The following is a 16,587-nucleotide window of genomic DNA, read 5'->3' as shown; positions in this document are numbered from 1 at the left end:
ACGAGTGTACTTGAACAACCGGAGTGACAATAAACATCCTGAATCTTGAACTCGCTGATCTCAATGACTTGTGGTACTCAAGCATTTCATGCCTGTACATTACCCAGACACACAAAGACGCACACAGCACACGCACGACTGGCATTTGCAAGGTTTGTGGTTTTGGTCAGCAAAGAAAGAGAGAGAGAGCAACAGAAGGGTGGAAGGGTGGAACACAGTTGAAGGCCACTGAGATGCCTTCTCAGCCCGAAGCTATTTCCTGTGGACAAGCTGCCGGGACTATTATTGGTTGTTCCAAGGGGCCCTGCGGACATGTTACAAAGGAAATCCTGTGTGTCACTGGGAATGGGAAACATGTTGCACTAAAGCTAGAGTGGATAACCATGAAGAGATTTTACAAAGTGCATGATTAACTTTGGAGGATGAGTAATTAATTATTAGATTGTTTCCACTGAGTGTCACCAGCAAAGGCTGAAGTGGTTCTGGTGTCCGTCGGCTGTTGTTAATCTTCATAAATATTAACATAATTTATGAACAAGCAGAAGACTAATGACAGAGGAGGCTCAATTTTATATATGTAAATTAACAGTTAGAAACCAAGGCAAAGAGCCTGCAGGGGTGTGCTAACATGCTCACAATGACAATGCTAACTGATGTTTAGCAGGGTCATTTTTACCATGTGCAACATTTTGGTTTAGTTTGTTAGCATGCTTGGGGCGGCTGTATCTCAGGAGGTAGAGCAGGTCATCCAGTAATCTGAAGGTTGCTGGTTCGAAGTACCAAGTCGAAGTATCCTTGAGCAAGATACTGAACCCCAATTTTTTTGGCACCTTGCATTGCAGCCTCTGCCATCAGTGTGTGTGAATGGCTGAATGTGACAACTGTTGTAAAGCGCTTTAAGTGGTCAGCAGACTGGAAAAAACGCTATAGAAATGCAAGTCCATTTACCACTTGCCAATTAGCTAAGTGCAGTGTCATCAGGTATTTTCTGTAAAAAACAAAGATGGTACTGGACCAAATAGCAGGTTATCACCAGAGTCATCCGGAGAGAAACTGTCAGCCAAATTTGAGGAGCCTCCTAGTGGAAATATATTTGAGTTTCAGCCCCTCTCGCTACCACAAAACATAAATGGATGCTTGTCTCATGTTTTTTCATGATGATGATGATTCATGATCAAGGTGATCCAGCAACGTCCTTCATTAGTGTGGAGAATATTTGGCAGGGTATTCAAATATATCATGTCCAACACAAACTTCAAGTAATGACATGAAATACTCACTATTTGATAAAGTTTGATAATATTTTTTTTTTTATTAAGAAAGATGCATTAATGTTCTTTTCACAGACACCTTATTCTCATTTTGCTATTCAGGAAGCTTGCTTATTGGAAAATGTTGGTACTTTGACATCTGTGCTGCTTTAGAGGGCAGAGGAAGTTATGAGGAAGTGCTAATATCTGTGATATCAAGTGTATCAAGTCTGCAGAAAATATATAAAAAGTTATATCAGAAGGTAAAAAGGCATTGTCGTCCCGCAATTCTATATGTGAATCATCAGATAGGTCCGTCTTAACCCTAAACTTCTGATGCAATTCACAGTATATGACGCGTCTGTACAAAGAGGACATCCACACAATGAACCGTTATCTGATAACTTTATTATCAAGTTAAAAAAAGACAATGAATTACAATATTTACAGAATATCCAGAGATAAATGGAATAAAATTGTAAACAATCATTCTAGGCAACATCACAACCCACCATCAGGTAATCAGATTTATATGGGAAGAAAGGCAAGAAGGAGAGATTCTAGTGTCAAACTATGGAGACAACAGTCTGAAAAGAGAAATGCTTCGGAAACAAACCAAACATATATACAAGTATCCAGTGTGTTGTCAGCAGGGGCGTAACTTTGGGTAAACTGGGAGTATCACAGTCTAGAGACTGCACACAGTGAGGGATTCATAGTCATTTTCTATTAAAATGATCACAGACCGACAAACAATTTTGGGTTTGACAGCTTCATTAACCCGAACGGCCCAGTATATCATCGTTATGGTTCGCACTGGGCTTTCGCGCCGGGCAACAAGCTGCCTTACAAAGCTTATTTCTACAACAACAGTTTTACTTTGAAAAAGCTACAAGCTGGTCCTGAAAAACAGAAAAAAGGGCTTTGAGATTCAGCACCAACTCAAACGGTTTCTCAGGTTTTACAAGGACTGAGGAGTTCAGTGGGGTTGCTACATTCCCACCTATTGTTGACTGGGTAGACTAAGGGCAGGAGCAAGTGCGCTGATGCCCTCACTGGTCGTGGATAGAAGATACTGGAGTGTCAGCTAGATCTCAGAGGGATCTATCGGTTGACTGGGAACCCAGACGGTGGCCAATCCCAGAAAAAGGACCAAGCAGTTTAGGTAAATGCCCCCAAAGGAACAAATATTTTCTTTTCTCTTAGTTTGCCATCTTTTTCTCCTTCACAATAAAAGCTCTGTCCGCCATTTTTCCTTCACGTGTTTAAATATTGTACAACCACACTGCTCTTCCTATCTGCTCATTCCCATTACAGTACAAAAAAGGAGATATTTTTCATTGTAACCAGACATTGTACGACAGTGTAATAATGTTGGATTGGGGGACTCAAAAAGCCCCTGAGGGTTAGCTATCATCTTTAAATTCCTTTTTTTTCTTCTTTTTTTTAAGAAATGAGAACACCTAAAGGAAAAAAAAGGGTTAAAGTATCCTTTCTGAAACACCACAGTTCAAACACTTAACGAGTAGTTTTGTTTTCTATACATGGCTGCAAACATGTAGTTCTCCTGGGTTCCATTAGAACTCTAATTCCATTATTCCTATGGTCCGAACCCAGATTTCCCATTTCCATCAATGGTTCAATGCTCAGGAAGGACAATCACAGCAGCAAACACAGCAGGCTTGGTAAATATTTTGGTACCAAGAACACAATTACATTAATTGTGCTCCTCCTCTACTAATTTGATATTGTAGTTATCAGCCATTTTTATTTCAGACTGTTCAATGTTGCTTATTGGTCTTATCTGAATTGGACACAAATTTGACTTAATTGCTATTTATTATCTTATAAGGCTTTAGGGCATTCAAGCAGCAACTTCCAACAAATACAATCTCTGCCTTTTTTCAGTATCAACGATAACGTGACAACTGCATCTAAAAAGAAGCACACAAATGCAGGTTGTGTCGATACACAATGAGAATTTAAATGGGTTAAAGTCGGGGGATTTGACACCTTTGAAAAGTCAATCTTCAACATACAGTCCCAGTGGCAAATATATTATATATATATATATTTGAAAACATATGGTTGGAGGGTTTTCTGACCTGGCTACACTTGTCTTTTCAGTAATCGTGATAATCTTATCACGTCAAAACTGGATCTGTAGTTTTTCTGTGGGGAGAAAAGGATGGTTTTGAATTTGGAGAAGAGGTAATCACCAGGGCTGAATGTGAAAGGCAGAGACATCTGTCAATCAAGCAGACATGGGTCCAAATATATCTGTTATATGGAGTTTCATTTGTGGTGCTCACAGTATTAAAATAAAAACACTTATAAAAGTCACTAGCAGCATTTCTTTCCATAAACAACATGGCCGTTTACTCAAGATAACAGAGCACAACACACAGAACACACTGCCAACAGTTCTCAGAGGGACGACTTATTTCAGGCCTATTAACTACTTTTTTTAAAAGGGCCAGATTCAGAGAAAAGAAAAGTGCCAAGGTGCCGGACATTTTCATCTGAGCTGTAAAGTTCGGATTATAAATATGTTAAAATGATGCACTTTTTACTTTCTCTTCACTTGATTGGTTTTCACAATTGAAAAAGGATCCTTACGTGCACAACATTGCAGGAAACTAGAATTACCGCCTCACGGTCAAGATGCTGACCCAGAGCTGTCGCCTTGAATAACGGGAGGAACATTTTTTAGCAGAACATTATGATGTCACAGTGCATTTAACCTTTTGACCTTTTGGATACATATCAGTTCATCCTTGAGTCAAAGGCGACCAAATTTTAAGATATTCCCTTGATGCGTTCTTCAGATAAGGTGTACTTTAGAATGATATGGACGCACGAACGACCCGGAAACATAACGCCTACCCTCCAGCGACTGCCGTGGCCGGGAGCATTCTGATTCCTCCTGCTTAAACAGCCTGGGTTGAAATAAAAGTATTTCTGTGTTTGGCAACAGACATAACTAATGACTGGGCCGAGTAGCAAACTAATCAAAGGGCGACAATAAGGCTGTTAAACGGCCACATTCAGCCCGCGGGTTGCAGGTCTGTTTATTTGTGAAAGAAAGTAAAGTAATTCTGATGAAAACACACTTTTCAATGCTGTGAGTTTAACAAATGAAGTCCCATTCACTTCTAATGATTCAGCAGAAATCTCAAAGCGTTGGCGAATAAACCAAAGCTATTTGCAGAGGGCTAAACACCACCAGAGGTCAGTAAGAATATTTACATCTATATATTTTGTGACACTTTAGCCGCAGCATCCTCTTTGCTACGGTTTGCTCAGCTAGTTAGACGCTAAACCACATTTCTTTGTACTGGTATTACAATGCAATTACAATGGAGTCAAATCTAATTTAATCTGATCTGATCTTAATTAAACAATGACTTTCCAAATTGCCACTAAGGCACACATTAGAAGAAGTGAAATTAGCTGTTGAGGTCATAAATTCTTGTGGGAAAAACTTTGTATTTTGAGAGAGAAGTTGATTGTTTTTCTGGTTTTTAAAGTCATTTAAGCCGTCTAGTGGATATCTGCATTTTTAAGGCACTTGGGCACTGGCTTCAACACTCAGCCTGGGTGGTCATTTTATCATTTATCTATCACTCGTGGATGCACCTACAGGACAGAGTTGGATTCTGTCACATTCAATCACAAATTTTGCACTGAAAAGACAAGTGTAATCAAGTGACCATGATGACTGATGATATCACACCACTGATGTTAAAACCTGTAGTTATGTTCCAGGGTAACGCTTGCAATGCTCAGCTTTAACGGACACCTACGTAATATGGATACAGTTATGACACATTAAATACCTCTGTTGTTATATTGATCTGCAGAGTGATATCGTTTAACCTGGACGACGAACAACATATCCTACAGGGGAGGGGAGATTTCAACAGTTATTTCCATGTTTTCATCACATCAGTGAAATTACCGGACAATAAAATATCACAGTCAAAATGCGAAGGGTGCCACAGGCTGAAGGCTTATACGTAGTATAATATTAAGGGACATAAAATATAGCAATTTGCTACAAACATTTAGGGGGAAAAATTTCATAATTCTACGAATGAAGAAAAAATGATTTGTGATTCCACTAAAATAGATAAGGTGCGACTCTTCCTCAAGGAATACTTCTACACATTTAACACGAGGCTAACATGGAAAAAGGTCTCAGATTTCGACAAGAAACAAGAAAAGGGTAGCTCTACAGTGGGCCACGGTTGTAAATGCTTTCATATCTCGTTTGTTCCTTTATTTTAATTTACAGTAACCCTGTTTTGGACGAGCAGGGGGAGGGGAGTGTAAAAGGTGCTTCAAATAATAAAAAGCTAAATTTAGTTCATCATTTTGGACAACATTCTTTATAAATAGCTTCGTTTTTCTCTAGGTGGGATCTTTCACTGTAGATTTGACCAGAATGTCAGCAATAAAGAGTTCTGTTCACTATTGGTTACCAATATATTAAGATCTGTCCTAGGGGACTGCCCGTTTAAAGAGCTCAGCCGTTTTATGCAGCACAACCTAATACTTAAATATGTAACACCTAAAATCTAGTAATGCGCCAACTCATAAGAAGTCTTTTTTTTTTTTCATTTTCACTCTTTTCGTTTCCTTTGAAGTCCTATTTTAAGATCCAACTCAGTGCTGATCCTACCCAATGTTATCAGTTTCTAGCACAATATCCCAAGAGGCCACAATCAGTTCAACCAAACTGTTGATCCTTTTTGGTGTCGAGCATTTCTTTGTCTTCCACGTACTGGCTTTGACTTCTAAGTGATAGATCAGCGTCCTCTTTTTTGTTGCTGGACAGGTCCAATCCCGTGTCCATCGGGGCGGAGGAGCTGGTGGAAGATGAAGCTGAGGCCTCGATTGAGGAGGTGGTGCCGGTCTCCATCCGGCTGTTGTTTACCATCCTGACAATGAAGCAAAAAGAGGTGTTTTTAACCTGTGGAAATATACGGACAAATGTAGGACTTACAAAAGAAGGGGCATAATTTAAATATGCAGATACACAGAAGAGACACAGGACTAAAAGTCTTCAGTCGTGCTGGAGACACCGAGCAGTACTATGAGCCAAATGCTTGCAGGTGCGCAACGACAATGCTAACATGCTGACGTTTAGCATGTATGTTTACCATGTTCACCATCTTTGTTTAGCATGTGTGCATACTAATCTTTGCCAATTAGTACAGCTGAGGCAGATGGTAGTATCATCCCCCATGATAGTGCCCTCTGGGGAAAAACGTGGTGAAGTGACGTTTCTTTACTATAAATATATCACTACTGTATGACTCATTTTTTTGCCTCTGCCCCTCAAACAGCCTGAATCCACCACTGGTTTTGCAGTTATCTGGTTATCTGGTCATGAATAAAGGATTATAGTTCATCCTCTGAGGAACATGAATGTCTGAACCAAATTTCATGACACTAATATTAACCTTAACGCCATGGAAGCACAAGATTACCTTGTGAGGTCACATGATGGTTGACCCAATCAGCATCCTTTGAGGTACTATTGGCAGCTATGGCTGTGGTTTAGGTGTGGTGCCCAGCAAGAGAAGCCACTGTCCGTTTGAAAAGACAATGGCGGCTCCTCAAGAGGCTAGTGTAGCTGCAATAGCATCAGTTACATGAGAACTGGAGGGTATATTTCATTGAAAGATAGCAAATAAAGGCACTGAAGACTTTTTCTTGATGGAAAAGATGTTTTTGCTCTTTCAACTGGCTTGGGTGAGAGGTTGATTTACCAACAGGTTCTGCTGGTTCTGCACTCTCCTACTGTTGATCTGATTCATCCCCTGTGGACCAAGTGTCACAGCGTCAGCCTGATGCTTGTACCACACCTACTAACTGCTCTCTGCCTCTGCCATCCATAAACTCTCCTACCACTCCCTCCTGCCCTGCAGTAAACCCTTTGTTCACGCCATTCAAATCAACTGCCTTTCCCTCGCCCACCTGCGCACCTGTTCCTACTTCCTTATAAGCCTTGCAGTACATAGTGTGGTCTTGTTCACCTTTCCCTGCTCCTAGCTGGCCAAATCTTGCCATCGCTTCCTTCCTGCCGAAGAGTACGGCTTAGCATTCAACTTTACCAGCCTGCTTCACAGCGTGAATGTGTGTACTGGATTTCATGGCTATCCATTCAACTATCTATAGAGCCACGCTGCAAGACTAACGTGGCTAAAAATGTTCCTTGTAGCGCAGCACTGAGAGAGATACTTTCCTCACCTTGTGTCACCCTGACATCTATCGTCTGTCGTTTGCACAAAGACCAGAGAGAGGGGTTGAGGAGGCTCACACACAAGGAGAGAGTGAAGAAGAAGAAGAAGAAGACAAGAAATTTGAAAAATAACCTACATGCCATGTCGCAGGACATGTCGTTCCCACTCGAGGCTGTTGGTGAAGCAGCGGCCACAGAACTCACAGGGGATACGTTTCTCGACACCGCTCGGCACAGAGCTGCTGTTGGTGCTGCTGGTGGGAGACGCAAGGACCTCTGGGAAATAGAGTTCATGGAAATATTTATTGCTTTATTTGCAGGAAATCAATATGCCACACATAAATGTGAAGATTCTCAACGTGATCTTCAGTAATATTCTGGTATGAAATCTACTTTCTCCTTCAGTGAGCAACCAATATCAGTAAAGTGACTCCGTTTATTATAAGCTAGAAGAATGAAATGAGAAAATCAATTCAGAATTACATTGAGATTTTGGCTATTTTGGAGGACAAACAGTTCTCACGAAGAACAACTAAAACACAATACTCATTACACAGCAGTCTACATCTCACTGATGGACCCATTGATTTGGCTTAAAAGGACACAGGAGATTTTCACACATTTTGAACAGAAAGACAGAAAATGACTTTTCAGCAGAAGCACATTTATAGCTATAGAAAATAAATATGCAGAGTGACAAACATCTGTATAATTTCATCTGTATTTACCTTGTAGGGCAGGCCTCTCTTCCTCCACCTCCTTGATTTCCTCTTCCTCCTCCTCCTCCTCCTCTTCCTCTTTGATGTTGTCCTCCATCTCTTCATCATCCATCTCCCTCTGTTGCCGCACCAGGTTCTCCATCATCACCATTCTGTCATCGTCGTCGTACTCCTCCTCCACCTCTGCAGCAGCTACGTTTCCACCTCCAACCATCTCCATCTCCATTGCCATCATTTCCCTCTCTTCGTCCTCCTCTTCTGCGCTGCTCTCCTGTCCCTTTATCATCTCCAGCTGGTCCAGGTTGACCCGGCCCATCAGCTCAAAGTTGCGGATAACCTGGTCGGAAACAGGAGGTTTTAGTCAGTTTGGTATTGAGTGACTGGATTTATCTCAGAAATTCTCTTTTCTTTTCTGCTGTGGTTTGTTGAAGTTTATTTGCATATAGCGTTAAATTTTATGTGTGTTTCTGTCTTTATTCCTCTTTTTTATATAGTGAAATGCCACTAAAAAGTTATTACATGAATTTTAGGCAGACTGTTCTTGTTATCTGCGTTTTTATATTTAATATTAACCACACAATTATAAATTCCGGACCCTTTCTGATGCAGATTTTACGACTGGTTTGAGACAGTAAAACTGGTGTTTCTGATCTTGGTTCAACACAAATCCACACCCTGCTGATACGAGATATTCAACCTGCAGTAAAACTGAGCAAATGTTTTAGCAGAAGCCCGTCTTTTAGCACAATCTATGTTTTGAGGCTGATTTAAATTTATATTAGCTCGAAGTACAACAACTGACTTCCCCCATGTCTTTTGAAAACTAAGAAATATATCTGTGTACTGTACAAGACAGCATGAGATCATTAGTCAGTGAAAAGTGATCTGAGAGAGAAGTATTTTAACAAAGATGATGGCAGATTGTGATGACAATATCAGACACTCACATGGTTATGTATCTTGTCATAAATTACATCACTCTTTGTGAGCAATTCCCTCCTCGTATACTCCCTGCAGACATGCTTCAGAGCAGTGAAAACACCTGCTCCGAAATAAAATTCATCCGGTATGAGAAATATTTGCGCATTGTCCTTTCTGGACCTTTTATGACGTTCGGCGACACATGAAGTCACATGTACTCATTTTATTTATAATTAAAAATATTCATATGGAAAAACAGCATTGCTACCATTTGTGTAAACATAGCCAGGGACAAAACTCACCAGTCAGAGGATATCAGCAGCACCTCTCAGTATCCAAACAAATTAAGGTTAATGAGCTCTTCTATTTAAAAACAAAATCCCAAAATGAGCCATTCTAGCTACAAATGAGAATAATTTATAAATGTCAAAAGATAATCTGCGCAGGCACACATTATCAGATCAAATAGATACAAATACCATACTAGAGTTAGTATAGTTGTTGTTTCAGAGCTATCGCGTTGAATAATGGGCAACATTTTTAACAGAATGTTATGATGTCACAGTGCATTTAACCTCTGACCTTTTGGTTATCAAATGTCACAACTTCATCATTTTATCCCATTTGGCATTTGATTGTAATGTAATTATCGTTTTAATTCTTGAGTTATGGCCAAAAATGTGTTTTGTGAAGTCACAGTGACCTTGACCTTTGACCTTTGGACACAAAATTTTTATTTTAATCAGTTGTTCAATGAAGGATTTTTTAATGCCTAAACAAACTAAATAAACTATAGTTTATATTTGGCGGACCCTGCCACCTTTCTAGCTTCAAAAAGTGTTCTCGGGACCTTGTTTTCCTCCAAGAAAAGCTTGTTTATTCAGTTATGTTATATTATTACCTCATTTATATTGTAAATATAAAAATTCTGCGTTTCGATTTTTTTGATCTGGCGCACCTGTCTGATGTGCAGTAACTTTGTAGTAACTGTGACCCTGATCTACATGACATCTTAATTAGCAACACTTCTCTTCCAAATGATTATCTTAATGCGATAGAGGTGTAATAATACCATACTCTTAAAAATTATGATTGACACTAATTGTTATTATGATGCTTGTTTTGTTTTGTCTGAAACATGTATTACATCAAACAAGCGCTTTTCCTCTTACTGTCCTTGTACTTATTATCCCTGTTTCTATCATTATTCTACTTGTAAAGCCAACATTATTAACTTATTCAAGTCTTTTTTAAAGTTAAAAAAAAACCTTTAATGATTTTAAAAGATCAAGAACTGCATCAGTTCTTTTTAAAGCTTCAGGTATCTGGGATTCAAATCATTTCAGGATATTTGATTTTTTTCTTTTTTTACAATTCAGCCACTGATTACTGAGGACAAGTTTGATTTAGGAGTTGCTGGCATAACAACTTGATATTGCTGGAATATAGACTGGCCTTATGATCACCTGCCATAAAGCCATATAGTAGAATTAATTGAACAGTTTGAAATTATAGAGTGCATAAGCTGTAAACACCTCATGTTACAGCCATTAAAGCAAGTTCATTATAAACTGTTCTAATAATAAACCACTTTAAATGAGACCTACAATCTCATCTGCCAAATGAGGGCCAGCCATGGCCAGATTCTTGCTACTTTTACATGATGTCTGTCAATTTAAATGTAGTTTACTCCCAACTTTATGTGCATCATACGTGGATTTTTACTGACCTTGTGCTCAAGGCGGAGATGCTCCTCCAGCTGGCTCCGCCGACTGCTGTCATAATAACAGAGCTGGCACTGGTAGGGTTTGATCTCAGCGTGCTTCTGCAGGTGCAGCTGCAAGGCCTGGTCGCTGGAGCATGTGAACGTGCATTTGTGGCATCGGAACACGAGGCCCTGAAGGTGTCGCGACAGCTTGGAGCGGCTGACCTCGAGCGGACCCACGCGCTCCTCTGGAGGAGGAAGAGGAGAGAGGTGAGAGGATTATTAGGTTGAGGAGAGGAAAGGCGTAGGCAAAATATAACATGATATTTGTCAACAGTAAAAGGTAATCACAGTTTTGTAGCTTCTAACTTTCAACAAAAACACTTCCTCTACATAACTCGTGATAGTCTCGTATAAAAACTACCCAAAAGCCCGCAGAAGAGTGCAATCGACTTATCACATCAGTTCCTTCTCTCTGTGCATGTTTTGGATTACACTGTAAGCAACATCTTAATTATTCAATAAAGAAATAACCCTGCTTGTATACATTTAATATGACTTTTGTTTACTTTTTAAAATTATGTTTACATTTCTTATCATGTAATACAGGGTGCAGGTCAAAGGTGTCAGGAGCTCGGTTTGTCACAAAACATGTTCATAACTCGAGTTATGAGGTTTCCACTTGACAGTGATAGCATGTCAGTTAAGTTTGACATTTTGAGAAATAAACTAAAATGCGAGTTGATGAGAAGATCGATGCCTCTCTCGTGTCTGTGTGGTAAATGTGAGCCAAGAGGCAGTTAGCTTAGCTTAGCATAAAGACTGAAAACAGGGGGAAACTGCTAGCCTGTCTCTGTAAGAATGTAAAAAAGTCTGCTTACCAGCACCTCTACAGCTCAAAAGTTTTTTTGCTGCTAACTTTGTATATCAGAAGTGCTTTTCAAGAGTTAATAAGAGTTTTGGTTACCATGAAAACAAGGTTTTATCGAAGTGTTATACTTTAAAGACTTTATCACAAATGTCATCATGTTATCCTTGACAATGTGACTATAATCTAATTACCTTCGCCGAGGACATTACCCAAAAACTACTGAATGGATTTCCACAAAACTTGGTTGGAGGATGTGTCTCAGCTCAGAAAAGACTACATTAAGTGTTGGTGTGGATCTGGATAAAGGGACGGATCCAGGAATTTTTTCTGACTTTCTTTAACATTGCATGATAGCGTGGTTTTTTTTGACATTTTCATTAATTTCTCATGAATCTTGATGAAAAGGAATCATTTCAGTGGTTGGTATCTATGAGTGACTACAATTTGATGAAGATCCTAACAAAAGTCTGGATTTTTTATTTGATGTTGAATTAGGCTTGATTGAATTAAAGGGGACTGTTGGGCCTTTGTGGAGGTTTGTACTGTACTGAGTGCCATTCTAAGTACACATTACTGGAAATGTAATGTAGGCTACTAATACTGTTATATACTAATACTAATATCTGTTACCTGTTACTATCCAACCCTGCCAATTCACATGTCATATCTCGTTTATTTAATCCGCACAAAAATCAAGGTGTAAAAATTACAAATTGTGATTTTACAGGAAAGTTTGAGTGAGCAGCTGAGTGACTGTTTACATCTGCCTCCGACCCTTAATTAATAAATTAACTCTTAAAGCAACAGTAGCTCCCTCTTGGTGAAAAGAAATACAGGAAGTGTCAACAAACTGATGCTAACATGGCTGCAAAGCACCATCACTGCCTAATAAAATCCAATATTTACACTAATACATTTGGTCAGAAAAGCAAAAAGCTGAACTGTTCCTTTAGAAGTAAAGTTTCCCCACCTCTGTGCAGGACAATGTGGTCAATCATATTGCTCTTGTGTTTGGTGTGATAGAGGCAGAGAGGGCAGCGCAGATCTTTAGGTAGGTCGTCAGGTATGTTGTTGTTGTGACCGGCGTCCACATGCATGGTGAAGGTATTCCTGAGGTGGATTCACACACAGACAGATGGATCATTGAACTGTTGATCCATCTATACTCACATAAACAACATATATCATACATACATAACATTTTCCTCTTTCTCTCTGTCGCTCCTTACTTGTAGCAGGTGAAAAAGGAACAGTCTTTGCACTTGAAGAGCTTCTTGCCACCGTGGCGGTCCCTGTAGTGCCGACGCAGGCTCTGCATGTACCCAGAGCTGAACTCGCAGAACTCGCAAGTGAGGACGCCGTCTGGTCGATTGTCAGCCACTGTTGATCCACCAGGTGTTGAGCTGGAAGACATTTGACTGCGGGAGGCCAGCTGGTAATGACTAAGTTGCTGACGAACGTCCGCTGGCTCCAGGTACGATGGGTCTAAAGAGGGGCAAAGAAATCGAGAAAAACTTGCTGTTAATTATATATATTTTTTTACATATTAGGTGGATTCAAGTGAGACTGGAACGTCTTTTACAACAATTTCAAAGATAAAACGAGTGGTGTTTGGCTTTGTTCTGATTGGTCAGCTCTCGCAGGTCTGAGCAGGCACATTTTTACGGCAACACTGTTGGCATTTTTTTGCTGTTGTTGTTCAGAGTCAAACTGAACTTTACTGGCGACGTAGCAGTGTGACGGTCAGCAGATAACTTTGATATCGGAGAGATTTCATTCAGAACTCCATTTAGAAAACTGATGAGTTAAGAGTTTGGTGTGTATTTTACGCACTTAAGTTTTCGAGCCTTGACTGTGTAGTTGTGACATCACAACCGTAAGGAAGTCCTGACGGTTCGTTTACAGACACCGTTTGTAAATATGGGCACTGTGCATTTCTCTGTGGATTGAGCATTTTGATACTTTCACAGCATTTATACAGCACCTGGATCTGCTGTATAATCAATAAAGAAGTGGAAATCTCACTTTCTAAAATATGGGACCTTTAAATGCGTGTGACTGATAAACTCTCTGTCAGATTTTGCAGCAAAGTAGTTTTACATTGTTGTATCGGTACTTTTACTCAAGTAAATTGTCTCTGTACACATCTATTCTTGAGAAAAGTATGGATTTTATGGAGGATATAACGAGAAAACATTATCTTTGTATCTTTTCTGCTAGTTTCAAGAGGATCTGGACCAGTTTTCAACCCAGAGTCACTGTACATCTGAGACTGATGTTATTCCAATGCAAATCTTTGCACAGCAGGAGGGAGTATAACCTACTTTATTTATCCTCTCCAAGTGGATTCATCTGCCTCAACTATTCTCTTTAGGAGATGCCTGATGAGTTAAAAAAAGTGCATATATGCTGTAAACATAAAGAATATTTAATGAAAGGCAATCGGCACACAGCAGTCGATCCTTTTCTCTTGAAAAGAGACAAGACTACCAACCCCCCCTCTATGTTTAACAGTGACTGTCATCATTTGTCCCCTACCTCTTTCCCTCCTCATTCCCTTTCTCAAGAGCCTATAATATCAGTGAGCAAGCTCATCTTCTCGTCCTACTTTGAGCCTCCAACACATCAATAAATAAACCACAGTGACACTAATAGAATATCTATCCATGTGAAAAATGCTTCATTCAGCACTCGCAGTATGAGAAAGCATGGAAGAAAGAAGGAAAAAAAAACTTTTAAACTTTAACTTTATAAAATGCTTGAGATCCAATTTCTCACTTTTGCAGAGGAGGCAGAGGAATTCATATGAATCAAACAATGCCACAGTTGATTCATGCTTTTAATATCCTCTCTGCATTGTTCAGATGTATGGAGATGAGATATCAGACGGAGAGCAAATGCTGTCATAAGATGGTGATGCGTCTTCTTGAATGGATTAGCGGTCAAAAACTGTCTATTACATGGCATAAATGGGAGGTGGAGAAGATGGGAGGAGAATGCCTTGAAATATCTCAAGAATGACTTTAAAGCAGCGTAAATAAGTGAGGATGTGGTTGGAGCTCCAAGGTGTGATATTCGTAGATTTGTGCAGGTGTAACTGCTTTAAAGCTGCAGCTATACATTTAAACCATTTCCCAATAAATCAGAATAAACATCACAGCCAATCAAGTGTTAATCTTTCAAGAACAAACCCTCTGTTCCGCCGCGAACATCAGAATTTTAGACATTCATCTGAAGGTAGCTCGTTTGGCACAGCAGAGAGACATTCAATATGTCAGCTCTGCTCTTTCTCAATGCTTCACTTGTCTTGCTAAGGCACAGCTGACAGTGGTGGTTGGTGCATTGAGGAATGCTGCCCTGCTTCAGCTCCAGGGAAGATTCCACAGCTCCAGCAGCAAGGTGACAGCTGCTGCCAAGAACAGTCTGCGAGCTAGAGCTGCGGCTGCACAGCCACTAAAACACCTACAACACGGCAGCACATCAAGGAGCGAGCTGCTGCACCTACTGTACCTACAGTGAAGGCGCCTCTTTGGTAGAAAATGTTCTGTAGCCAAGACTGTCGAACGCAACAGTCAAACTCCTAAATTCTCATATAATTTATTCAATCCAGGCACATAACCCTTTCTCAAAGACGATGGCACAGACTTGAGGACACTAACGGTTGATTTTCCATATGTTCATGTTATAAAACCACCCTGGATGAAAAGACCCACAAAAAAATGTATTTTTTTTAGTCGAAATGTTGCCTTTGAAGTCTAAAATGCAAATGAAATAGCTCCCTCTCCAGTCAAAAATGTGTTTTTCTTCTTGTTCCTACAGATGAATGTTTGAGCTTCACACTGTAGAATGATGTGTGTGAAGGTTTTGACACCAGCACCACCTTTACACCAAAAATAGCGTGAATATGCAGGTTTTTAAAGCGAGTAGACCCACTAATAATAGATGTTTAACTCGAGACGATAAGATAAGATAAGATAAGATAGACAGATAAAACAGAATAAAATAAAAATATACTCCAATAAATAGATAAAGTAGAACAGAATAAAATACAATGCTATATACACTAGATGGATCTGTGTGCAGATACCTGTGCAATGTGCAATACACCTCATCAGACAACATCCAGAACACATTAAAACGTATTTTAAAAGGTCTTAATCAATACAAATTCTTGCTTAGACACATCGTTTTTCCCCGGAGCTAACGATAAAAGTTGCTAAGGAGTGAGATATCTCACTTCTTTTATTGAGAGTTGCTCAAGCACGGTAGCGTCCAGGCAGCTGGCCAGGCTCGTGTACTGACATGGAAGCCACTGACATGTAACAGCGGTAACTTTTTATTATCTTTTACTTCAGTCTCTCTGTCAAACTCATACACCATACATAAATATATCCTTATAACGAAGCCGACAAAGATCCATCCCCTGGTTTACACAGTGGTTTGTGTTTCAAACAGACCACTGGTTGGCTCAATTGGCAAGTTCAGCCTCCATTAACTAAATTAGCATGTCCACCCTGGTGTCAGCTGACCGCAGCTGGAGCCGATCAACACCCTTGACTACTGCAGATTTTAGGAGGCAGGCCTGCTATATATTCTAGATTTATTCATGTATCCTGGAATGTGGGAGAAGCAGTGGGTGTCATTTTGAGGATTTTAATGTGGGTTTTCTTTTGCGTTTTTTCTGCAAAAGCCATGTCAGACACACATTAGACCTGTTTCTATGCCTAAATACCTTAATGTGTGGAAGCGATCATTAAGTATTATTCTATAACATTTATTATGCTACTTTTTTTGTTTTCAAGAGAACAAAGAATTATATATTTGCTAGAGCTGATCTGATTAATGTATTAGTTAATTACAGGAAAACTGAC

At 39.7% G+C, this 16,587-nt stretch overlaps 1 protein-coding gene across 1 annotated transcript in view; it reads right to left on the bottom strand.

Moving 5' to 3' along the window:
- Nucleotides 1-1,712: 1,712 nt before the first annotated feature.
- Nucleotides 1,713-16,587, bottom strand: part of znf462 (zinc finger protein 462) — a 56,119-nt gene continuing 41,244 nt past the window's right edge. The window contains exons 8-13 of the mRNA XM_073478085.1: nucleotides 12,946-13,201; nucleotides 12,687-12,826; nucleotides 10,870-11,093; nucleotides 8,229-8,556; nucleotides 7,638-7,776; nucleotides 1,713-6,193 (exon numbers count right to left, since the gene is read on the bottom strand). Of these exons, the coding sequence (XP_073334186.1) occupies nucleotides 5,983-6,193; nucleotides 7,638-7,776; nucleotides 8,229-8,556; nucleotides 10,870-11,093; nucleotides 12,687-12,826; nucleotides 12,946-13,201 (1,298 nt within the window). The 3' untranslated portion in view covers nucleotides 1,713-5,982. The remainder of the gene's footprint in view (nucleotides 6,194-7,637; nucleotides 7,777-8,228; nucleotides 8,557-10,869; nucleotides 11,094-12,686; nucleotides 12,827-12,945; nucleotides 13,202-16,587) is intronic.

This window comes from Pagrus major, chromosome 12 (assembly GCF_040436345.1).
Source record: "Pagrus major chromosome 12, Pma_NU_1.0".
NCBI lineage: Eukaryota > Metazoa > Chordata > Actinopteri > Spariformes > Sparidae > Pagrus > Pagrus major.
The sequence above is the reverse complement of the archived record's forward strand: the minus strand, read 5'-3'. Positions and strand labels throughout refer to the sequence as shown.